This window comes from Neohortaea acidophila (genome assembly GCF_010093505.1).
Source record: "Neohortaea acidophila strain CBS 113389 unplaced genomic scaffold BDY17scaffold_5, whole genome shotgun sequence".
NCBI lineage: Eukaryota > Fungi > Ascomycota > Dothideomycetes > Mycosphaerellales > Teratosphaeriaceae > Neohortaea > Neohortaea acidophila.
The window spans coordinates 1838587-1862847 of record NW_022985514.1 but is presented as its reverse complement, the minus strand read 5'-3'; the positions used below and the strand labels follow the sequence as shown (position 1 = coordinate 1862847).

The 24261-nt window shown below is 57.6% G+C and overlaps 9 protein-coding genes across 9 annotated transcripts; 6 read left to right on the top strand and 3 right to left on the bottom strand.

The window, feature by feature from the left end:
- The first annotated feature begins 22 nt into the window (after positions 1-22).
- BDY17DRAFT_298045 (putative monooxygenase) lies at positions 23-1886 on the top strand. Its single transcript, XM_033733679.1, has 8 exons — positions 23-290; positions 345-382; positions 445-514; positions 584-813; positions 867-1161; positions 1215-1255; positions 1313-1562; positions 1624-1886. The coding sequence occupies exons 1-8, from the start codon at positions 245-247 to the stop codon at positions 1857-1859; spliced, it is 1206 nt and encodes a 401-aa protein (XP_033590329.1). The 5' UTR covers positions 23-244; the 3' UTR covers positions 1860-1886.
- A 46-nt stretch (positions 1887-1932) lies between these two features.
- On the bottom strand, positions 1933-5227 carry BDY17DRAFT_250671 (putative alpha-glucosidase; the record flags this gene model as incomplete). Its single annotated transcript, XM_033731094.1, has 6 exons — positions 1933-2702; positions 2759-2833; positions 2892-2949; positions 3008-4449; positions 4512-4863; positions 4916-5227. 6 exons carry the CDS (start codon positions 5225-5227, stop codon positions 1933-1935), a joined length of 3009 nt encoding a protein of 1002 aa, XP_033590328.1.
- A 1409-nt stretch (positions 5228-6636) lies between these two features.
- On the top strand, positions 6637-8173 carry BDY17DRAFT_251075 (aldehyde dehydrogenase domain-containing protein; the record flags this gene model as incomplete). The annotated part of the gene is made up of 3 exons (XM_033731136.1): positions 6637-6942; positions 6996-7140; positions 7194-8173. The coding sequence occupies 3 exons, from the start codon at positions 6637-6639 to the stop codon at positions 8171-8173; spliced, it is 1431 nt and encodes a 476-aa protein (XP_033590327.1).
- A 580-nt stretch (positions 8174-8753) lies between these two features.
- BDY17DRAFT_298033 (uncharacterized protein) lies at positions 8754-13323 on the top strand. Its single transcript, XM_033733678.1, has 2 exons — positions 8754-12999; positions 13065-13323. Exons 1-2 carry the CDS (start codon positions 9097-9099, stop codon positions 13092-13094), a joined length of 3933 nt encoding a protein of 1310 aa, XP_033590326.1. The 5' UTR covers positions 8754-9096; the 3' UTR covers positions 13095-13323.
- Positions 13324-13932: 609 nt separating this feature from the next.
- BDY17DRAFT_310704 (uncharacterized protein) lies at positions 13933-15918 on the top strand (the record flags this gene model as incomplete). The annotated part of the gene is made up of 3 exons (XM_033735470.1): positions 13933-14573; positions 14697-15763; positions 15821-15918. The coding sequence occupies 3 exons, from the start codon at positions 13933-13935 to the stop codon at positions 15916-15918; spliced, it is 1806 nt and encodes a 601-aa protein (XP_033590325.1).
- Positions 15919-16733: 815 nt separating this feature from the next.
- BDY17DRAFT_353842 (permease for cytosine/purines, uracil, thiamine, allantoin-domain-containing protein) lies at positions 16734-18667 on the top strand (the record flags this gene model as incomplete). The annotated part of the gene is made up of 6 exons (XM_033738241.1): positions 16734-17219; positions 17281-17315; positions 17370-17621; positions 17687-18186; positions 18240-18460; positions 18515-18667. The coding sequence occupies 6 exons, from the start codon at positions 16734-16736 to the stop codon at positions 18665-18667; spliced, it is 1647 nt and encodes a 548-aa protein (XP_033590324.1).
- A 280-nt stretch (positions 18668-18947) lies between these two features.
- BDY17DRAFT_298025 (nucleotide-diphospho-sugar transferase) lies at positions 18948-20757 on the top strand. Its single transcript, XM_033733677.1, has one exon. The coding sequence runs from the start codon at positions 19085-19087 to the stop codon at positions 20639-20641; it is 1557 nt and encodes a 518-aa protein (XP_033590323.1). The 5' UTR covers positions 18948-19084; the 3' UTR covers positions 20642-20757.
- On the bottom strand, positions 20758-21969 carry BDY17DRAFT_298023 (uncharacterized protein). The gene is made up of 2 exons (XM_033733676.1): positions 21570-21969; positions 20758-21514 (listed from the first exon to the last, which is right to left on the bottom strand). Exon 2 carries the CDS (start codon positions 21506-21508, stop codon positions 20945-20947), a length of 564 nt encoding a protein of 187 aa, XP_033590322.1. The 5' UTR covers positions 21509-21514; positions 21570-21969; the 3' UTR covers positions 20758-20944.
- A 635-nt stretch (positions 21970-22604) lies between these two features.
- Positions 22605-23836, bottom strand: BDY17DRAFT_298021 (uncharacterized protein). Its single transcript, XM_033733675.1, has 2 exons — positions 23112-23836; positions 22605-23048 (listed from the first exon to the last, which is right to left on the bottom strand). Exons 1-2 carry the CDS (start codon positions 23573-23575, stop codon positions 22967-22969), a joined length of 546 nt encoding a protein of 181 aa, XP_033590321.1. The 5' UTR covers positions 23576-23836; the 3' UTR covers positions 22605-22966.
- Positions 23837-24261: the final 425 nt, after the last annotated feature.

Here is a 24261-nt window from a genome sequence, read left to right as displayed (position 1 = left end):
GTGCACTTCACCTGCACTTCCTCTTCACGGTCTACTGCGCCGAAAAGGCTCGAGAAAATACCGCTTCCATACCATTGCTCATGCTTATACACTCGATCCTGCTCCGATCTCTCCCTGGTTAAGGTTCTGACATGTCCTCGTTGCGGCTGAGGTGGGTAAGCACTTCGCCGGTAATGGAGTAGGGTTCTCGATAAATACAGGCATCCGCCGAAATCAAGCGTGTGCACGAGTGTAGACTGCAAACATGGCGGAGGGTAAGGTTGGTTTCCGTGTGTTGATCGTGGGAGGAGGTGAGGCAAGACGAGGTGTAACACCCCCTCAACAGACTCACTGACGGGATGCAGGGAACTGTGGACTCGCCATTGCCACGGGTCTCAAGAAGGTACGGTGAAGTCTACAAAGGCCGTCTGCCTTGCATACTGACCCTAGCTCATTCCTCTCCAGGCCGGTATATCGTACACTGTATTTGAGCGAGACACAGAGGAGACGTTCAAGGACAGTGTCCGCAACTGGGGTAGGCATCCTCGCATCCCTCCCTCGCCAACGATTCTGTAGCTACTTATCAACCACCCGTGAACAACAGGAATGGTCCTGCATTGGGGAACAGAGTACTTCGAAAAGCTACTTCCCGACCATCTCTTGTCTCGCATCGAAGAGACCCGCGTCGATCCCTCCATCGATGCACTTTCGTCCGTACCTCAGATCAAGGCCGATACGGGCGCGGTAATGTATGCAATTCCTATGCCCGTCGCCAACAGAGTATCTCGTGCCAAGATCAGAAAGCTGCTGCTGGGTGACGGTCTTGATATCAAGGTCGGTGATCTCCCTCGCAGTTTATTAGATACAACTGACCGCCTCTGCTCAAGTTTGGCAAAAAGCTCCAGTCCATTTCCGTCGAGGGCCCCGGGGTTTCGCTGGCATTCGACGATGGCATTGTCGAGTCTGGCGACATGGTCATTGGCTGCGATGGCCCCAACTCTGTCGTTCGTAAGTTCTTGGTAGGGGCCGAAGCGGCTCAGGGGCATGATGTTGGTGGCACCATGATCAACGCGGTTGGGGAGGGCTATTCGCCTGCCGAAGCACGTCTCTTGCGATCGCCCCATCCTATCATGCAACTCGGTTACGACCATCCTGCAGTGGACGGCGCAGCGCTGGTGGCTGGTAAGCCGTGGGCAACTGCTAGACGACGCTCAAGAGGGCTGATTGTGCCGCAGCGTTGGACATTCCGGATCCCCAAGACCCTGCACAGTGGAAGGTACTTCTCCAAGTCACAAAAACGCGTCATGACCACCGCTGATCATCCACACGACAGTTCCAAGCGTACACCTCCTGGGCCGGCCCACCGTACGCCAAAGACCTGCAAGACCCCAAGGAGCGAATGACATACGTGCGAGAGCGGATGGCGCATTTCTGCGAACCATTCCGAACGGCTTTTTTGGCTCTCGCCGAGGACAAAGTCTTGCCGGTGTATGCGGCTAACCAGTGGGCGCCGCGAACGAAATGGGACAACTACCGGGGAAGAGTGACTCTCGCAGGCGATGCTGCGCATTCCATGTTGCCGAGTGAGTGCAACTTGGAAGGCCATGCTTGCGCGATGGCAAAGTCCTACTTACACAAGCACAGATCGCGGCCAAGGCTTAAACAATGCCCTGAAAGACGCTTCGGACCTGGTCGATGCGATTAAAGCAGCAGTCGCATCAGGCTCTTCAGACTTATCCGAAGGCATCACTGTGTACGAAGAGGAAATGCGAGCGCGAGGCACAAAAGAAGTCGACTTGTCGTATGAAGCATGGATGACGACGCGCAACAAGAAGACATTCGACAGCCCCTTATTCAAATTTGGATACACCAGGACATGAGACTTGAACGACGATGATTCACACATACATTACTTTCATTTTTGTTTTCCTAACCAGCTAAATGCGAGAAGCTCTAAGACCAAGACAGAGTCCAGTCTTTCGCCCAGGCACCACTGCTCGTCGCATTCTGCAGACCCTTGATGCTCAACACCTTGCTAGTACTGTTGTACGCCACGCCGGCAGTGACATTGTTCCCGTTCAAAGAGACAACGCTCGGCTGGCTCTGCACGCCCAAGAGCGTGACATTCGCCAGCGCGTTCGTATCGGGATACGAGCCGCTGACCTTGGCGGACAAGCTGCCATTCGCAGCGGTGAAGTCCACAATCAACGTCGCGTTCGGCACGACGCTCACGCCGTCGTCGACGTACAGCTGGCCGCTGGCGGAGCCGCTGCTGTCCAGAGGGGCCAATAGACTCCACGGGCTGTTGCGGCACTCCTCTGTCGTGTAGAGCGCCTCCTGCTGAGGCAGGATAGAGCCGCCGCGCAGGTAAACAGGGATGTGGCTCAGAGGCGCAGCAATCGTCTTGTTCACGCCGGCAGTTGCCTCCACGGCTTCCTGGGTATACCAATCGTACCAGACTTGCCCTTGCGCGATGCCGGGGAAGTAGGCGCCGACTTCCGTCAGGCCTTGGCCGAGCACGGGGACGACCATGAGGGCGCCACCGAGGAGGAATTGGTTGTCGAGGTCCTTGAGCGTGGGCTCGGTGGGGAATTCCCAGGCGAGGGCGCGCATGACGGTGCTACCGGTGGTGTGGGCTTGGTAGAAGAGGGTGTAGATGTAGGGGAGCAGGGAGTAGCGGATGGCCATTGCGCGCTTGGAGGCGTCGATCACGGACTCCCAGACTGGTGGCGGATTATTAGCAGGGGTTCGTTGGAAATAGGCTTGCGCTGGGACTTACTGTAGGCTTCTTGGGAGTTTGCCGAGAGGGTGTTGTGGTTGCGGTAGAAGGGGAAGAAGGCGCTCGTGGACATCCCTAGGATGCATATTAGCACACGTTTCAGGTTGAGTTAGATGAAGACTTCTTCACTTACAGCGATTGCAAAGCTCCTCGTCAGAGTTGCTGTTGAATCCGCAAGTATCGACACCAAACTGCCATCATGTCAGCCAATCCGTACTTTCCTTAATGCGAGATGCAGCAAGAACTTACCATGGGAATACCAAACAGCGCAAAGTTCAACGCCTGCGAAATGCTGAAGTACATGTACGCAAACAGCGACGTATTATCACCACCCCAGTGACCAGCCTGTGTGCCGGAGCCGGCAAAAGTGGATCGGCCGATGATGAAGGGTCGCTTGCCAGGGAAGACCTTGAGGAGACCGTTGTAGGTGGCGTTGATGATCTGGTAGCCGAAGAGGTTGTGCACGTCATATTCCTCCACGCCGGTCTGATGCGTGGCGTTGGGGATGACGGCATGCACGCCCAGCGCTCCGTTGACGTTGTTGATCACGTATGGCGGGTTGTTCACGTTTCGCGCGTTGGGAGTGATGGTCGGGGTGAAGTAGGGCATCGTTGTAGTCACCGCTGGGGTTGCTTTGGCGTTGGCGGAAGCTTGAGAGGCGGAGAGGGAAGCGGCAACGCTGGCCTCGGTGGCGTTTGTGAGATTGAAGCCCTCGGGATAAGTGTAAATAACACTGCCCGGCTCGCCAGGCAGAGCGAATGGTGGGTGCACAGGGTTGAGGGAGAGGTTGCCGGTACCACAGCTGCCAACGCAGAAGGAGGAGGCCTCGCTCATGTCAATCCAGATGCCGCTCCACGCGATCTTGTCGTGATGCATCTGCAACTCGTTGGCCCACCACTCTCCTGCGTTCGAGGAGTCCCAGTCGGGGAACACAGTGTAGCCAGGCCACACATCGCCAATGTACTCTGTGCCATCCGGGTTGTGAAGCCACACATCCAGATCATGGCCTCTGTTGTACACCGGGTAGGCGTCGCTGGCATTGTTGGGGTCAGGAATATAGAGCGCAGAATCGATGATTGGGACATAATGTTGATTGTTGGCAGCGAGGCGCGCAAGGAACGCTTCTCCTTCGGCATAGGGGTAGCGGATCGGATCGTTCTCGAAGTCTCGGTACTGGAACATCCAATCGATGTCAGTCCAGATCGTCTCGAGGGGAACGTCGAATTTGCGGTAGTTGTCGACAACAGCTTCGACTTCGCTCCAGTTGGCGTAGCCCCATCTGCACTGATGGAAGCCGAATGCCCAGTACTGCTGCATGGCCGGCAGACCAACAGCCTCGCTCAGATACTGCTGCGTCACATTCGCTGGCTCGGGGCCGTCGAGGAAGTAGAGATCGATGTTGCCGCCGAGAGATCGCCACGTGATGTTGGTGGGCAGCATCAGGGCCTCCATGCCGTGTGCGTTGCGTTGATAGACGCCATGGCTGTAGCTTTCGTAGGTCTCGGTCGCGGAAACGTTCTGGGTGGTGATGAGGGTTCGGTTGCCGGTGGAGTTGTCGACCGAGTAGTAGCGAGTGTCGAGGTAGAAGGGGTGGTTGCCGTAAATGTTCCTGTCGATTGGGTCACCGGCGTCGGCAGCCCAGAAGGTCGCGGTGAAGTTGTTGCCAAGTCGGAGGCCGTGAATTCTCTCGCCTTGATGACTCTACATCAGTTTTGTGTTTTCAAATGAGTACGGAGGAGGAGGGAGGACTCACCCATTCCGTAGAGATTGTACTCCTCCGGAAGCTGGCTCACAAACTCGATGAACTGGTCCTCGTAGACGAGCACGCTGCCCGTCGTATCAAAGATGACATCGCCAGTCGACTTGCGAGTGATCTTGAAGGAGAACGTGGGATGGTTGGAATACGAGAATGCCAGATCAATGTCTTGCACGTCTTGCGCGGTTCCGTTCGAAGGCGGCTGGTAGACGAGTTGATTCGGCAGCACATACCAGCTGGTATTGGAGCTGCCTAGGTACGTGGGCTGGATCTGGACGTTTAGTCGGTGATTTGATTGCACCTCCGCGACGAAATCCAGGTTCTTGACGTCGGTGCCGTAGGCATTGCACTAGCTAAGATCAGACTGTGAATCTTGAAGAAGCGACGTATTGTCAACATACCGGAGATCCGGCCAGCGTAAGGCTGGCGGTCATGCCCGTCGTCGTGTTCTTGACATTGGTGGCCTTGTACCCAGGACAGAGGTCCTGTGATATCTTGGCCTTGGGATCGTAGATGTTCGGCAGGATGTTCGGACCGACATCTGCCGCCGCGGGGACGGTGAAAGGGACGGAGTATGTTCTTGAGGTGCCATTGACTAAGACGGTGCCGAGGGAAGAAGACTTTGCGCCGGCTGCCGTGGTCAGGCCGTCTGCGGCGCTGGTCGTGGTAGAAGTGGCAGAGACGAGGGCAGAGGCATATAGCAATGCCTGCATCAGGCTTGACCGCATCATCATGGTGTCTTCTCACAGTGACCTAGCAGAGGAGAGAGGGAGATGAGTGACGGAGGGGAGAAATTCGACGAAGAGGCATCACGAGGCAACGTCCGCATTTATACATTGGTTATTCAGCGAGGTGGTATTGATGAGCAAAGGGCCGAATGCGGTTCGACGATCGCTGGCCAAACCCCATCGTTTCTCCGCATCTTAGCTGGACGTTATGCAAGGCACCGACGCAACTAGGGCGTAGTTTCGCCGAGACGTGGATCGGACCTTTGGGCATTATTGGCTGGCGCGCGCTTTCTTTGCTTGCGGTGGCCAACGCAGCGGGTGCGATGTGGAGAGAAGCCGGTATTGGACGGCAAATGTGTGGAGGAGGTGTCGTTGAATTTCGCCGAAAGTCACAGCGAAGGACAATCGCGACGTCATCGCCGCTGCTCGACACGAGGGTCAGTCCAGTTCAACGAATTCATGGTGTGTGGACTTGTGAGCCGACATCCGGTCTCTCTTCTCTCCGGCCTCGCTGTACACATCGTCACGGCGTCTTGTCTGGTTTGGGGATGAACACTCTCCCGAATACTGTGGAGGTCCACGCAGCAACCCCGCAGTCCCTCATCTAACGAGTGTAAGCGTGGAGGACATGCAGTCGGCGGTGGCAAGTCACTCGAGCGCCGTGATTCGATCAACGATGTGGAGGTCAGACGCATATTTGGCTGCAACATCATAGGTCACCCAGATGCAACACCGCTCACCAGCGCACTCACCACGCGGGCTGCATGTCAAGTGCTGTAACGTCGTAGTCATGAGCGAGCTCGACCTCACTCTTATGAAGAACTTTGGTGATGCTACAATCGAATCTCTCAATCAAGTCAGTCTTGATCCAGCGAGATCATTGACAATCCTCCAGGCGCGCAACGATTGCTCGACGCGGAAAAGAAGTCCGACAACAGGATTGAAGGCGTTTCTTGCTCACATTCATTTACATGCCTGCGATCATCCTGTCAATGGTGAGGCTGGAGGAAGCCTGCGGCTGGTTGTCGGCATTAATCCTTGCACCAACCCTCACGATCCCTCCTCCCATGCTCGATTCTTCTCTTGGCTTCTTTGCTATCGACACTGCTTCTAACCACACGACTGGCCGAGGCCATGAGAGACTCCATACATTTCGCTGCACTAAACTACATTCGGATGTATAATTGCCGATCCCCGCACCACCTCTCTCTCACAGCCGAATGGAGGGGTCGAGCGCGGGCTGACGGTGACGAAAACCTGCACCGGTTACGTGCCCCTCGGTAAACACTGATGGCCGATATATAAGCAAGATCCTAGGGAAAAATCTCGTCTACTCTTTCTCAAATCCACCCCTCATACCATACCATAAACCCTTCAAACCCCTCTCTGTCATCATGTCTCCCTCCAAAGTTGCCAGCGTCAAGTTTGACGAGTTCTACAACATCATCGATGGCAAGCAGCGCCCAGCCAAGCAGCAGCACTACGGTGTGAACCCCGCCACTGGCGAGAAGCTGTGGGCCGTCCCCGTGGGCACCCAGCAGGATGTCGACGACGCCGTCGTGTCTGCCCAGCGGGCCTACGAGAAGTTCCGCTTTGTGCCCATTGAGAAGAGGAAGGAGCTGCTCGTCAAGTTCAAGGACCTCTACATGGCACACGTCGATGAGATGACCGAGCTGCTCAAGAAGGAGAACGGCAAGCCGGTTCGTGTCCACCTTCTCATGTCTTGCGGACGCCCGCTGACCACTGAATTCAGCATCAATTCGCCTCTTTCGAAGCCGGTGCTGCGGCCTTGTGGTTTGACCACCACGCCAAGCTCGACTTGCCCGAGGAGCGCGAGGAGGATGACGAGAAGGTCATTACCACTCGCTTCACTCCCCTCGGTGTCGTGGGCGCCATCTGTATGTTCTATGTGCTTCGCATTCACTCCCTTCAATCTAACAATCTGGCCCAGGCCCATGGAACTTCCCCATCATCCTCTGTCTCGGCAAGCTCATTCCCGCCGTGCTTACCGGCAACACCATCATCATCAAGCCCAGCCCCTTCACCCCCTACACCACCTTGAAGATTGTCGAGCTCGCGCAAGAGATCTTTGAGCCCGGTGTTGTGCAGGCGATTGGCGGCGACGACAAGCTCGGCCCCATGCTCACCGCCCACCCGGGCATTGCCAAGATCTCCTTCACCGGCTCCATCGCGACCGGCAAGAAGATCATGGCCGCGTGCGCGCCGACGCTCAAGCGTGTCACTCTCGAACTCGGCGGCAACGACGCCTCCATCGTCCTCCCCGACGTTGACGTCAAGAAGACCGCGCCCGAGCTTGTCATGGGCGCCTTCCAGAACTCCGGGCAGGTGTGCGTGGCGACGAAGCGCATCTACATCCACGAGAAGATCTACGACGAGATGCTCAAGGAGATGGTCGCCTTTACCAAGACCATCAAGGTCGGCGACCAGGACTCCGGCGCCCTGCTCGGCCCGCTGCAGAACTCGATGCAGTACGAGAAGGTGAAGAACATGTTCAAGGATACGAAGGACAAGGGGTACAAGTTCGCCGTGGGCTCACCCGATGTTGCCGAGGGCAAGGGCTACTACATCCAGCCGACCATCATTGACAACCCGCCCAACGACAGCCGCATCATCCAGGAGGAGCCGTTTGGCCCCATCGTCCCCACTCAGCCGTGGTCGGACGAGGAGGAGGTCATCAAGCGCGCCAACAGCAGCCTGACGGGTCTTGGCGCGTGCGTGTGGGGCAAGGACATTGAGCGCGCCGAGCGCATTGCGCGCAGACTCGAGGCCGGCTCGGTGTTTGTCAACTCCTTCGAGAAGCCCACTCCTCAGGCCGTGTTTGGCGGACACAAGGAGAGCGGGATTGGTGGCGAGTGGGGCAAGGAGGGCCTGAAGGCCTTCTGCAACCCGGTAAGTCGTAGCCTCTTATGATGGTTGATGGAAACATTCTGCTAACTCTGCATCTCTAGCACGTCGTCCACTCGTACAAGTTGAAGAACTAACTGCCTGGGATGGAAGAGACATAGATAGATTTATGTATTTGTGAGATGTACACTTCACAACCCGCTGTGTGCCAATGTCATGGTTGTGAATGACTCGTGCAAATCACATGACCGGCGCAGATATTGTATGTCGATACGGAGATGATTCGGTGCGCTCGAGTCGCGGAGTGGAGATGTAGTCAGGCGAAGGAAGCTGCGGTGGACCCTGCAGTTACCGCATGTGGGCGGGTAAACGCCACTTGCGCATCACCTTTGCATACGCCGATTCATGTTTCCCCGGACGCGACGGTGACACGCATGGCGTATCGTGCTCTGTCCACAACGACGGGATGCTCAATAAAGACGATATGAAAAGACGCATGCAGATCGCATACCCTCTGCGCGTATTCCTCGACCGCCAAGTGTTTCGAGCAGTGTCGATCTCGAGGGTAGCGGAGGGGAGTGGGTCCAAGCGTGGGCTGTCATTCGTCACCGCCGCGCTAGGCTGGTCAGGTAGGAGGACGCTCCGTAGGGGAATGGGAAAAGCGGGAGTTGTCCACCACCACCACCTCCTATATGTGCTTCTTCGCCGCGCGCGCCCACGTCAGCATCACCATCTCATCCACCCCCAGCCTACGCGCCTGTTCTTGGTCTCCTCTCCTCCACCTTCGCTGTCCCCTGCATCTCGACTGGCCGCGCAATAGACCATCCGCTCCCACGCGACTGCCCTCCCCAACGCCATAACCGTCAGCCCTCTTCACACGCCGGCTCCGCGGCGGCCACCATTTTGACGCTGCTATGCATTTCTAAGCCACACGCGCCCCCCTCCCCGCTCGCTCGCTCTCCCTCTGCTCTACTACAGAGACCCCAGGGATGCCTCACGAGGAAACATCGGCGGCAGTCGCGAGTATACTGGCCAATCTCGCTAAGCATCCCGCCATACAAGAGCCCGGCTCGTTCCCACCCTCCGCCCTCGCCAATGGCATCCCCACTACCCAGGTCCTCCTCCCCGGCGAGGAGACCGTGGAGAAGAAGACGTTGGAGCGCGAGCTGACCGCGCTCGCCGCTCGCATCCACTTGCTCGAGGCCAAAGCGGCTGGCAATGCCTCCCTTCCCGTCACCCCCAACGAGCCTCATATCTCCAATTTTCCCGACACCGAACGACCTATATCTCCCCGACAACTGGCAAATCTCGATCCCAGCCGCCAGCGCTCCTCTTCATGGGTCACGAGCCTCCTTGCCAAGTCCGACACAGAAGCCCAATACCCCCGTCAGCTTACCGAAGAACAATTCTCGTTCCTGCGCGAACATATCGACCACCAAGCGAACAAGATCCAGGAGCAAAAGGCGTTCATCGACCATATCCAAGCCGAACTCTCCGATCAACAAAATCGCACACGCCACGCACTCAACACTCTCGGCAATTCCGCATCCATCGACCAGCTGAAGCGCGAGATTGAGAAGAATGCGCAAATCAACGCGACGTACCAAAAGGTCATCAAAGAGATTGGCACCATTGTCACGGCCGTGGCGAATGGCGATCTTAGCAAGAAGGTGTTGATTCAGGTGGTCGAGAAGGATCCCGAGATTGCCAAGTTCAAACACACCATCAATCGCATGGTGGATCAGCTACAGGAGTTTGCGAGCCAGGTCACGAATCTTGCAAAGCAGGTCGGCACCGATGGGCTTCTGGGAGGTCAAGCTACGGTGCCTGGTGTTGATGGAATCTGGGCCGAGCTCACGAACAACGTCAACGTCATGGCACAGAATCTGACTGATCAAGTCAGAGAGATTGCCGTCGTCACTACCGCAGTCGCACAAGGTGACTTGAGTCGAAAGATTGAGCGACCGGCTCGCGGAGAAATTTTGAAGCTCCAGCAGACAATCAACACCATGGTGGACCAATTGCGGACATTTGCAACAGAAGTCACTCGAGTGTCTCGCGATGTAGGCATCGAGGGTGTGCTCGGCGGCCAGGCGCAGATCGAAGGCGTGCAGGGCATGTGGAATGATCTGACCGTGAACGTGAACGCCATGGCCAACAATCTTACGGCGCAAGTGCGGGATATCGCCGAAGTCACCACCGCAGTGGCCAAGGGCGATCTTACGCAGAAAGTAAAGGCGCAATGCAAAGGAGAGATTCTGGAATTGAAGAGCACAATCAACTCCATGGTGGATCAACTTCGGCAGTTCGCCCATGAAGTCACCAAAATCGCCAAAGAGGTGGGGACGGAGGGACGTCTCGGTGGCCAGGCGACGGTGCATGGTGTCGAGGGCACGTGGAAGGATCTCACGGAGAATGTGAATGGCATGGCGAACAACCTCACCACTCAGGTGCGAGAAATCGCCGAAGTCACCACCGCTGTCGCAAAGGGCGATTTGAGCAGGAAGGTCGAGGCGGAAGTGCAGGGCGAGATACTGGCCTTGAAGATCACAATCAATACCATGGTGGACCGGCTGAGCACATTCGCATTCGAAGTCAGCCGAGTGGCGCGAGAAGTTGGCACAGAAGGCACTCTGGGCGGACAGGCAGAGGTCCGGAACGTGGAAGGCAAATGGAAAGACTTGACGGACAACGTCAACGTCATGGCCGGCAACTTGACCGCACAGGTGCGGAGCATCTCCGCCGTGACACAGGCCATTGCGCGAGGAGACATGACTCAGCGCATCGAGGTTGCGGCACAGGGAGAAATCCAAACGCTTCGAGACACCATCAACGACATGGTCACGCGACTCGACGCTTGGTCCTTGGCGGTGAAGAAGGTCGCGCGCGACGTCGGTGTGGACGGCAAGATGGGCGGTCAAGCGCAAGTCGCCGGCATCACCGGACGCTGGAAGGAAATCACCACCGATGTAAACATCATGGCGCAGAACCTGACGTCGCAGGTGCGCGCGTTCGGCGACATCTCCAGCGCGGCCATGAGCGGCGACTTCTCGAAGATGATTACCGTCGAAGCCTCGGGCGAAATCAACGAACTCAAGGTCAAGATCAATAAGATGATTTTTAGTCTGCGAGAGAGTATCCAGCGCAACAACCAGGCGCGTGAGGCGGCCGAGCTGGCCAACAAGACGAAGAGCGAGTTCTTGGCGAACATGTCGCACGAGATCCGCACGCCCATGAACGGCATCATCGGCATGACGCAGCTCACACTCGACACCGAGCTGGAGCAGAACCAGCGGGACATGCTCAACATCGTCTTCTCGCTCGCCAATAGCTTATTGACCATCATCGACGATATCCTCGACATCTCGAAGATTGAGGCGAATCGCATGATCCTGGAGGAGGAGCCCTTCTCCTTGCGCAGTCTCGTCTTCAACAGCTTGAAGTCGCTGGCCGTCCGGGCGAACGAGAAAGACATTAGTCTGGTCTATGACATCGATAGTTCCGTGCCAGACTACATTGTCGGCGACTCCTTCCGCTTGCGACAAATCATCCTCAACCTCGCGGGCAATGCCATCAAATTCACCGAGCACGGAGAAGTGAGGGTGAAGATCTTCGCCGAGTCTGGCATCGTCTGCAGGGCGGGCGAGTACGTGATCAAGTTCGCCGTCTCCGACACAGGCATTGGCATTCACTCCAACAAGCTCGACCTCATCTTCGACACCTTCCAGCAGGCTGATGGCTCGACGACGAGGAAATTCGGAGGCACTGGTCTTGGGCTGTCAATCTCCCGACGTCTGGTCACGCTCATGCGCGGCAAGATGTGGGTCGAGTCGGTGTATGGCGAAGGCAGCACATTCTTCTTCACCTGCATTGTGCGCGTTGGAAACTCGGATGTGGCCAAGATTATGCCTCAGCTGGAGCAGTACCGCAAGCACAATGTCCTCTTCTTCGACAACGGCTACACCGGATGCGCGGATGCGATTGCGGAGAACATTCGGCAGCTCGACCTCGTGCCGTGCGTGGTACGGCAAAACTCGCGCATCAACCCGTCGGAGATCAAATCTGCGGATGTCTATGATTGCGTGATTGTCGACCACAGCGACGTGGCGCAGAAGCTGCGTAGCATGGAACGCTTCAAGTATATCCCTATTGTCCTCGTCGCGCCCAAGATCTCCGTGAGCTTCAAGACGGCGTTGGAGAATGGCATCTCGAGCTACATGACGACACCATGCGAACCTATCGATCTTGGCAACGCCCTCATCCCTGCGCTCGAAGGCAGGGCGGCGCCCACATCGGCCGATCACTCGCGTACCTTCGAAATCCTGCTCGCCGAAGACAACGCCGTCAACCAGAAGCTCGCCGTCAAAATCCTGCACAAGCACAACCACAAAGTCACCGTGGCCAACAACGGGCTGGAGGCGTTCGAAGCCATCAAACACAAGCGCTTCGACGTCGTGCTCATGGACGTGCAAATGCCGGTCATGGGCGGCTTCGAGGCGACGGCGAAGATCCGCGAGTGGGAGGCGGCGCACGAACTCACGCGCACGCCCATCATCGCCCTCACCGCGCACGCCATGCTCGGCGACCGCGAGAAGTGCATCCAGGCGCAGATGGACGAGTACCTGTCGAAGCCGCTCAAGCCGAACCAGCTCATTCAGACCATTCTCAAGTGCGCCACGCTCGGCGGCGCGCTGCTGGAGCGGAAGAACGATCACCGCAGTGGGCTGTCGCATGAGCAAGAGAAGACGGTGGATGGGGCCTCGTTGGCTGTCCCGCTTTCCTCACCTAAGAGGCCTGGTTTCGGCGAGCATCGTGGGTATACTGAGATGGGGCCGGCGGGGATGTTGAGCCCGGCGATTGTGACGGCTGATGAAGGGAATCCGATGGATCGGGTGAGTTCTACCAGTGCTTCCGCGGAAGTTTTCAGGGGCGACCAGCTGACACGTGGATTTTACAGGCGTCACTGTTACGAGCGAATAGCGACTGAGTGTGTCATTGCGGGGGTGGTTGGCATAGAAAAGACAATGGCATGGCATGGCATCTACCTGGCGTTTGTTTTCCCCAGCGACGGCGTTGAAAGCGGTCGGCATGTGGTTTGTCGGTGGCTTCTGCATCCCCTGCGTCATGAGATGTAGTTTACCACACCTGCGGTCAGCATTTGAATCTTCACCTGCTTGTGTATTTCAAAGCACTGGACTAGTGCATTATCTTTGAGGCATCCTATGCCATTCTTGGCACATTATGTTGCATACCACTTCCAGGCACACGTGATGCACTGACGGTACGTGGTTCGGGGTCTCAGTCGATCTCAACGCTGCCACTGACGTGCTACGGTCGAGGCAACCCACTACCAAACTCGCAGGGTCGGCCGTGATTCCGAATCCGTGCGAACGGCAATTGGTCTCGGGTCCGAGTCGGGGCTGAAAAAAGAGAGAAAGTCAGGATTAGTGAACGCTGGCAATCCTTCGTCCCGCCGGCCTCGGCTGCTTTCGTGGGCGCCCACCGAGCCCTCGTTAGCATTACTCAGCCGCCTGGTTCCAGAGGTCACCTCATCCACTGCCTCCCCCGGTCCTGGGCGCCATGGCTCCCGATCTTTGCACCATCTCACCACTACTCTCGACAGCCCCATTCCGTGGGAGAGCGGAGTCGGCTTAAAACACCCTCGTGCGCCCCCGACCCACTGTCCGCCTCTACTCTGTTCAGTCAACAGCCTATTTCCCGCCTGCTTGTACCTGCATGCTCGACGTCCACCTGCTCGGGTACTGCCCCATCCCACCCCACAGCCATTCCGCTGCTATATGACGACCCTGCTCGTGACGCAAACCATGGCAGAGCCGCAACCCACCACCAGCGGGCGGAGGAAGCGGCCCCGCCGCGCCTCCTCGCCCGACGACGACGAATACGAGGTCGAAAAGCGGCGCGGACGCCCGCGAGTCGACAAGCATGACGAGTCGGCGGCCGACCGGCGGCGCACGCAGATCCGGCTGGCGCAGCGCGCCTACCGCCAGCGCAAGGAGAGCACGCTGGACGACCTGCGCAAGCGCGTCTCCGACCTCACCACCACCATTGAGCTCATGAACCAGTCGTTTGTCGCGTGTCGGGACCGCTTGCGCCCCTCGCTTGCTCCCGAGCAGATGCGGCATTTGCAGGAGCTGGCGGTGCATTTTGAGGGCTTGGTCAAGGATGCGCGTAATCCGCCGGAAGACGTTATGCCGCCTTCTTCCTCCACTACCACTACTCCGCCTCCTGCTACGTCCCACGGGGGCGCTGCTGCCGCTCGCAAGGCTCAGGAGCAGCCGCCTCCGCCCGTGATGATTGAAGAGCCCGAAGCGCGCTGGGATACTGCTGCGCAACAGCAGCGCCAACAAGAGCAGACTGTTGCGTCGTGGATCGATCGGACGGCGTTGCGGGATTCGTCGAGGACCAGCGCCACTCCGCCGATGAGTGGCGTGTGGGGCTATGAAATGTTTGTCCAACCATCCCCGTGATTGCCGCGAGCAGTTGCATGGCTTCATACAATCTGGTGTGCCACGTGCCGCACACGCTGTCAATGAGAACCGCTGGGCTGACTTGGGCGTGTTACTTTTAGGTCTGGTGCTGCGAATGAGCCTGGGTCGGATGAAGTTCTGTCGTTCGATCAATTGATCCAATCCAGGGACCTTGTGAAGCAGCAAATCGACATTTCCATGGCATCTCTCGATTCTCCGCGCGAAGCAACCGAATATCACGGATCGTCCCATGTCCCGAATGGTTTAGCGTTGCCTCGCACCTACAGTCCGGACGAGGGCACCTTTGCTCGAAGGCTGTTCCGCGCAACGTGCGAAGCCGCGTACACTCTCATCCTGAACCCGCTACGCAATCCTGCGCGCTTCGAGCAGGTCTTCAGCCTCTCCCTCCTCGGTCGCGATCGCGCCAAAATCATCGCCCACCTCGGCGATCGACTCGCCGGCCAGGCCACCGACGACTTGGACTACTGGCAAGCGCCCTTGATCCACATCGGAGGCGCAGGCACGCACTACCCCCGTCGCGACCTCAACGGCGCCCTCCTCCCCAAGAAGCCCACCCACCATCTCGGCATCATCGGCCCACAGCGCCTCGCGCTCCTCGCGCACGCGCAACGCGACAGCATCACAACCGACATGACAGTGGAGATAGCCGGCTTCGAAGGCGAGTGGCTCGACCCGTACGACGTGCAGGGCTACCTGGAGGAGAAGGGGGTGTTCATGGGCCCGCGCGTCTCGTACGTCGAAATGGAAGTCGGCGAGCGCTTCCCCGACTCCACCAGCCTGTCGACCCTGTCTTCCTCCCCGCCGTCTGTCGTCACGCCCCCGGACGCTCCGCGCTATCGCGCCGCCGACCCTATGAACATGTACGACAACCCGATGCAGTGGAGCGACTTCACCGACGCCGATATGGCTGCTGCAGGCTTGTCATCTGGCATGCAGCAATTGGGCGGCGCTGGCAGTGGGGCATGGATGAACCCCATGCAACAAGGCGGCATTGTCAAAGGGTTTGACGCCGGTGGTGCTGCTGCACTGGGCCAGTCGGGCGTGCTGGACGTTCCTCTGCCTACGTCCAATCCCGCCCTGCTCGATCCGCTCGCTTCGCGCGAGTTTGCGAAGAAGAAGATTGTTGATGTGACGAAGTTTGTTCAAGGTATGTGTGCTCTATTGTTCAGTGTCGCTAGTGCATCCTGCTGACGTGTTATGACAGTATTGACCGCGAGCGCCGTTTGTCTGGGTCGGGCGCCTGGCTATCGTCGAAAAGACGTGGATCGCGCTCTTGCGCTTGCTGCGTTTGAGTCTTTCTAGAAGAGCCGCATGGACGATGGGATGACTTTTTCCGTTACTTGTCTGGTTTAGCAAGGGAGTTTTGTTGCGTCACAGACCTACGGGGCTCTGTTTGAGAATGCTTTGTTCTGGTATGATACCAAGCTGATTCGGAATTGGACATTATGTGTAGACAGCTAGTAATTGCTATCAGCCTATTGTAAGATTTATCTTTACGTTGTACGTCCGCAAGACACGTGGGCGTTACATTGAACAATGTCATGCAGCCCACCCACTCCACGGCTGTTCCCCAAATCCAGACCAACCTCGACGTTTGATTCCAACATCACCCGCTCGCATCCGCCCGTCTAAACCTCTTTCCCCCCCCTTCCTGTCAACGCAGCTCCCCGGCCAAAGCTGCGAGCCCCCAGTCGTGCACCCAACTCGTACATCACAGCCGTACGAGCCAGCGTCGGCCCGTTTTCCACCATTCTTCGCTGCCGGCCGCCTTATCTCTTCCCGCTCATGCACCTGCTGTACCTCTGCCGGCTTGATTGGTTGGGCAGCTCGCGCCCGTCTTACTGACCCCCCGTGGGATGGATGTGCAATCGTGGTAGCCTGCGCTGATAGATCTATCAATGGCCGCTTGCATGGCTGCTTGCGATAGTGGCGCGCGTTTCCCCCTGCGCATCGTGTGATTTGAAGGGGGCGTCTTTAACCTTGGGTCTGGGCCTTGCGGCGTGAAGAGGTAGATCTTGTGCTTCCTGTTTGTTCTGATACTCTCTTTCTCTCTCTTTCTCTCTCTGTCGTGTCTACTTTCGATCTCTCGATCGAACGCCAGTAGACGAAAGCCCACTATGTCCTCCACCACCGAGGAGCGAAAAGAAATGGGGCAAACAACCGCAGAACCAAGCAGCCTGGAAGAAGGCAAGACCATGTCTCCAACAACCAGCGACATCAACGAGAAATCCTCCCCGCCCCCCGCCTACCCCGACGTCGAGCGCAGCGACAGCGTCGTCGCCGCCGAAATCCACCGCACAATCCAAATCCAATCCAGCATCGGCGTGCTGCGCGTCCTGCGCCGCGCGGAGGAGTGGATCGACTCCAAGGTCGGCATCGAGCTGCGCGGCATCGACCGCATCCCCGAGGAGGAGAAGCAGCCGCCGTCGCAGTGGAACATCTTCCTCCTCTGGTGGAGCTTGAATGTGCATGTGGGTGTGCTGCCGCTGGGAGTGCTGGGCCCGGCTTTTGGCCTGGCGCTCAAGCCGAGCATTGCGGCGAGTGTGTTGGGGACGGCGCTGGGGGCGCTGTGCACGGCTTATACGGGGACTTTGGGCCCGCGGGTAAGATATTGGGAGAAGTTGCTGCTGTTGCCGGGTGAAGCGGCTGATTTGTGTTCCCTAGACTGGCCTGCGTCAAATCGCGTGTTCTCGATACTCGTAAGTCTTTTCGTCGGCGATTTGCTACACGTCGCATTAATGAACGACCATTAGCTTCGGATTCTGGGGAGCTAAGTTGTGCTCCATCCTCAATGTTGTCGTCGGTGGAGGCTTCTACGTCGTCAACCTGGTGGTCGTAGGCGAGATCTTGAGCGCCGTCTCGGACTACAGTCTGTCGATCGAGGTCGGCATTGTCATCATCGCCGTGGTCTCATACCTGATCTCCATCTTTGGCTTCAAGCTCATCCACACGTACGAGAAGTACTCGTGGATGGTCACATTCGTTCTCATGTGTGTGCTATACGGGTGAGTTGCGTTCAGGAGTCCATCCGACAATTGAGACCATGCGTTAACATCCTCTCTACCCCCAGCCAAGCAGCACCCCTCGTCGAACCGGACGCCCCAGGCTTCGACGCCTCCGGCACGCTCGCCTTCGCCGGCAGCTTCCTCACCATCGTCGCCATCTGCTTCTCGAACGCCTCTGGCTGGTGCAGCATCTCATCAGACTACATGTGCAACTACCCAGCCAACATCTCGTCGCTCAAAGTCTTCGGCCTCATCTGGTCAGGCATCATGCTGCCCACATGCTGGTCGATCGTCCTCGGCGCTCTGCTGGGCAACATCGCCATCACCGCCGCCCGAGCGCCGTATGCGCACGTCTACACCGCGCACGGCCTCGGAGGCTTGATTTTCGAGGTCTATCATCCGGTGGGGTGGTCGAAGTTTTGCCTCGTTATTCTCACGTTTTCCGTGCTGGGGAATAACATTGCAATTAATTACTCCTCTGGCTTATCGCTGCAGCTTCTGGGCCACTACTTCCACGCCGTGCCGCGCTTCATCTGGTCGTTTTTGTTTGCAATCGTGGTGGCGGGTGAGTGCCACGATCCCCAAGCAGTTCGAAGAAAACCTGCTGATCTGTCGCAGTACTCGCCATCGCCGGGCGGCAAAGCCTGTCGAACGTCGTTAGCGACTTCGTCTCCCTCCTGGGCTACTGGACCGTCTCCTTCACCCTCATCCTCCTCATCGAAGACAAGTTCTTCCGGCGCCGCGAGGGCTACAACCTCACCGTTTGGGACAAGCCGGACAAGCTGCCGTGGGGCGCTGCGGCTGTCTTGTCCTTGCTGTCGGGGTATCTGGCTGGAGGGGTAAGTTTGGTCGAAGTTCTTGCGTGTTACGAACGAAGACTGACGTTTGGATAGCTCCCTGGTGCGGCGCAGACTTGGTTTGTCGGGCCTATTGCTGCGAATTTTGGCAAGTATGGGGGCGATTGCGGGGTGTATATGAGTGCGGCGATTACGATCGTTGTTTACTTCCCTGCGCGGGCACTGGAGAGGAGGTATACTGGACGGTGAGGATGGCATATGCGATTGCTAGGCTGTCTTTGGTGATGCAGATAACGTGACCATGAGATCGATCTTTGCTGTGCATGCGTGATATCGTCGGCGTTACAACCCTGATTCCACCAATTTTACATGTGACTGTGAGTGTATTCAACAGACTCATGGAGCACTCGAGGGAAGTAGTTTGTTGGAGGCTGTGGCAGTGACCTGGTCTGAGCGCTACGCCGCGCCCGTGTGTGACGTTGCTCTGGTGGGGTCCTTGGAACGACGTCTGTCTCACATGAAACAAACACGAGCTGGCTCATTCACGAGTGAACTTGCAATCAAGAAAACATCCAACTGAAAGACAAACACCCATCCTCCCTTCGACCTCCTTCGACCTCCCTCACCACCTCCTCACCCAGAACATCTCCCCCAACCACAGACAACATGGCTGCGGCCATCAAAGAAGGCATGAACAGCATGCTCTCCGCCCTGCACCTAGGCGGCAAAAAAGACCCCGACGAAGGCCTGCCACCTCCCCCCTCCGAGCCCGAACTGAAAGAACTCCGAGAGAAATACGACAAAGCAGAGCAAGGGCACGTATTCAAATTCTACGACGAACTCACGCCCGGCCAGCAAGGCTCCCTCTACGCCCAACTGCTGCCCATCGACCCCGCGCACGTCAACGAGATTGCCGAAACGGCTCTGCACCCTCCGAAACAAGAAGGGGAGCAGGAGAAGCCGACGGTGGAGCAGTTGCCGGATGAGGCGACCACGTCGACGATTGATAGTGAAGAGGCGGTGTTGAAGAAATGGTATGATGCCGGGCTGGAGTTGATCTCGGGCGACAAGGTGGCTGTGGTGCTCATGGCTGGCGGACAGGGCACACGACTGGGCAGCTCGGCGCCGAAGGGGTGCTATGACATTGGCCTGCCGAGCCACAAATCGCTGTTCCAGCTGCAGGCGGAGCGTATCCTGCGGCTGCAACATCTGGCTGGCAAGCATTACGAGAAGGAGGATGTGGTGATTCCGTGGTACATCATGACGTCGGGGCCGACGCGGAAACCGACGGAGGACTACTTGGAGGAGAAGCGGTATTTCGGACTCAATCGCAACAACGTCGTCGTGTTTGAGCAAGGCGCGCTGCCGTGCATTAGCATGGAGGGCAAGATCTTGCTGGAGAGCAAGGGGCGGGTGTCAGTCGCGCCGGATGGGAATGGCGGCATTTACCAGGCATTGTTCAGCAGTGGCATTGTCACGGACATGCAGAGGAGAGGAGTCAAGCACATTCACGCGTACGGTGTGGACAATTGCTTGGTTCGTGTGGCGGATCCGACATTCATTGGCTTCGCGGCGGAGAAGGAAGTGGACATTGCAACCAAAGTGGTACGCAAGCGGAATGCGAAAGAATCCGTCGGCTTGATTGTTCTGAAGAACGGGAAACCCGATGTGGTGGAGTACTCGGAAATCGACAAGGAGACGGCCGAAGCGACGGAAGCAAAGGACCACAAGCTCCTCAAGTTCCGCGCGGCCAACATCGTCAACCACTACTACAGCTCGCGCTTCCTCGAGTCCGTACCCGACTGGGCGCACAAGCTACCGCATCACGTGGCGAAGAAGAAGATCCCATGCATCGATGACGAAGGGCGAGAAGTGAAGCCGGAGAAGCCGAACGGCGTGAAGCTGGAGCAGTTCATCTTCGACTGCTTCCCGCTGCTGCCGCTGGAGAAGTTTGCGTGCATGGAAGTCAAGCGGGAGGATGAGTTCTCGCCGCTCAAGAATGCGGCGGGAACGGGCGAGGATGATCCGGACACGTCGCGGACGGATATTCTAGCGCAGGGCAAGCGGTTTTTGCAGGCTGCGGGTGCTACGGTCACGAGTGAGGAGCAGGATGAGGCCGGGGTGGAGGTGAGTCCGTTGATTAGCTATGCGGGTGAGGGGCTGGAGTTTCTCAGTCAGCGTACGATCAAGGCGCCGGCGGTGATTGAGAAGGAGGAGGAGTAGAGGATCTGGAAGGTGTTTGGATAGAAATTAGAGGTGGAGTTGCACGTGAGGAGGGAAGATGGTGGTAGACAGGACCATGATGGACGCAGTCTCACAACTCGACACATGCACCTCACTTTTCTTTCACTTCACTTCTCTCCTTCACATGTCTCGAGGGAAGCGACCGCCTCCTTTCATGTGAAATCCCCAATGCCATCCAGAGAAATGGAAGTGAGCAAGATGAAGTACTCGGCGAGCAGGTGCAACCTGAGGCATCCTTAACTACCCACCTTTACGGCACGTGTTCTGCATGCAGTTGCAGCGTCACGCCACCCGCGGCAGAATTTGTCTTGCGCCCGCCCGCATTTCGCAAATCCCACCTAAAGCCTCTTTCACTTTTTTCTGCTTCATCTCTTTCCCTTCCTTCCTCCACATACCATTTTTTCTTCGGAAACTCAGCTTACACGCGGTCGGTCTTGTTTCTGCGGCAGAGGTGTTGTTTCTGGAGAGGGAAGAAGAAGAAGAAGAAGCTGAAGAAGAAGAAGACGAAGGAAGAGTCTCGGAGCGGACAACGTGAAGAAGTGACGTGAAGAGAAGAAAGAAGAGAAGGACACGAAGAGCAAAATGTCGTCCCTGTCGCGCCGCGCCTGCTACAAATGCGGCAACGTCGGCCACTACGCCGAGGTGTGCTCCAGCAGTGAGCGCTTGTGCTACAACTGCAAGCAGCCCGGGCACGAGAGCAACAATTGCCCGCACCCCCGCACCATGGAGACCAAGCAGTGCTACCACTGTCAAGGCCTCGGCCACGTCCAGGCCGACTGCCCGACTCTGCGCCTCGGTGGTGGTCCCGCCGGCGGTCGCTGCTACTCTTGCGGCCAGATGGGCCATCTTGCTGTTTGTCCACCCATCTTACGTGTCTCCAACCCTCACTAACACCGCCCTCCCACAGCGCAACTGCCCTGCCCCCAACCCTGCCGCCGCCGCCGCCGCCCCCATCGGCCGCGGAGCCGGTGCAGCCCCACGCGGCGCCTTCGCCGGTGGTTTCCGCGGCGGCTTCGCAGGCGGCAACCGCGCGGCGACCTGCTACAAGTGCGGCGGGCCCAACCACTTCGCCCGCGATTGCCAGGCGCAAGCGCAAAAGTGCTACGCGTGCGGCAAGCTGGGCCACATTTCGCGCGACTGCACCGCGCCCAACGGCGGCCCGCTCAACCAGGCGGGCAAGACGTGCTACCGCTGCGGCGAGCCCGGCCACATCTCCCGCGACTGCACGCAGCCGCCGGTGGATGCGGCGACGGCGGTGGCGGTGAATGGCGAGGCCGTCGAGCCGACTGCTGGTGTCCTCCCCGAGGCTGCGGCGGGCGCTGCGCCCGTTGCGCCGGCCGTGATTGCCACTTAGACGGAGTGGAGGCTTTTGGGGTTCGAGGACGACATTATTGGACTCGGATGAATTCCAACCGGCTGGCTGGCTACCTGCTTTTCGATTCAGTACACCTCTTATTATGCTTCTTAACAAAACCGCGTCACCTCCACTTTTCACCTCGTTCGTTTTCATCGACTCCTATCAACGACCAGCATCCCAACAACGACGACTCGTTGATTTCTCACGGCCCATATAACACATATCTGGCAAGCCCCACACATCTGGCAAACCCAAGCAACAGCCAAGCAGCTGCGACCCTTTCCTTGGCACACGGCACATGGCACATATATTCCCGTTTCTTGTTTTTCTTGACGACCTCTCACGACAACTCCGGACACAACAGAAGACGAGCCTATAATTTCTGGTCATACTTCCGCACGGGGGTGGGTTAGATGAATGGAATTGAGGGGGAAAGAAGATGGAAGAGTGGAAGGGAGTGGGGTGGATGAGAAGAGGAGGTTGGGAAGTCGTTGAGACTTGTGAGGTTGGGAGAGGAGAGTTAAACAAAAAAGCAGTACATGTAGTTATTTCCCTTTTTCATATTGCAATTTGATGTTTGTGCATAACCTCTATTTGTGGATTGCTTCCTTACCGTTCGTTCGCTTTCACTCGCGTGCTTGCCGCCAAGGCGTTGAGTGTTCAATGTCCTGTCTTCGTTATTCCGAGCTATGTAAAGGTTCACTATCCTGCAGTGTACACCAGAAGATCGAGGCAATTGCAATTCTCGTTGCCCGTACGCCATGGTTCTCGTGATGGCGAACGACAACGACGCCGCCGAATCCCATCCATTAACGCCTTTTTCCAAATGACATGATTCGCCCCTTCTTGCCACTACCGCCATGCTGGAAAGCCCAAAAAGACGCGCGATGCACGCGCTCGCTCGTTCCCGAATTACTCCTCCCGCCATGCAACCCAAATCGGCCGGCTCACTTGCCACTCCTCCCCTTGCCCTTCTTGGACAACGACGTCGATGTGATCTTGGAAGTTTGCATCAGCTCACCAATATATCTGCAAAACATGTATTAGCAATCGTGTGGCCACAAAGGGAAGAGTGAAAGGGAGAAAACGCACGACGACAAAAACTTATTCCCGCCCTCCAACTTCTCGTGCTCGCTCTTGACCGTCTCCACCCGCTCCACAATCGCCTGCAAACTCGCCTGCAGCTCGCGCGCCTGCTCCATCATGTCCTGGCGTGCCGTCTCGGAGAGCCGCGCGAGCTCCGCACTGCTGCGCCGCGGCGACATGCTGCGCACGTCGTCTTCGTCGAGGTGGCCTGCGTCGTCGATCATGGGGTCGCCGGCCGTGGTGGAGGGGGTGATGAGGGTGCCGGAGGATTGGCGGGAGGGGAGTTTGGGGCGGGCGGGGAGGAGGTGGGTGCGGGGGTGTTGTTGGGGTTGAGGGGGCGCGGTTGTGGTGGCGGTGTCTGGCTCCTCGGTGCTGGAGGTGCTGGTGACGCTGATGGGGGTTGTTGGGGAGTCGATGGGGAGGGTTGGGTCCGGGACGGAGTGGAGGGTTATTGAAGGGTCGGAAGGCATTGTGTGGTGGGTTTGTGGCGGGAGTGGCGATTGCTTCTCCCCTTCTCAGCAGCAGTCGATGGACGTGGAGTCGTGTGAGTGGCGCATGGATGCAGTACAGCAGTTGAACGTGGAGTGAAGAACGAGAAGCAAGGAGGAGGCAGAGCAATGAAGGGAGGGTGCAGCTAGCGTGCCATGCAGGCAGATCATATGGGGGTGGTGGCACGGTGGCATCGAGGGCGGCAGGCGGGTGGGCATATGATGCTGGCGAGTGGAGTCACGGAACGCCGGCAAGCTGGCTGCAGCGCGCGTGAATTCTTCCCAAGGGGTCCATGCGCGCAACGCATGACGTGACCCTGATTCTTTCCCGTCTTTCCCCATTTCACCATTACCCGGTCTCTTATTCGACGCATTGGATACCAAGAGTTTGACTAGCTACCATCCACATGCCTCGTTAACGGCTCTGGACGCATTGAGCCATGGCCAGACGTGCAGCGTGTGGTGTCCGGGTCCCTTGTGATCATCACCCGAGTCAAGACGCGGTGGGCCAACACGCAGCACCCCTGTCTGCAAGATTCAATACACGCCGCGGCCTGCTCTCCGCACACGAATCGCACACCACAAGCGAGCATCTCACCGCTGTATACTATCTACAACCACTATCACCCTCCCTTTGCATGATCATCTCACCCCTCCCTACGAGTATC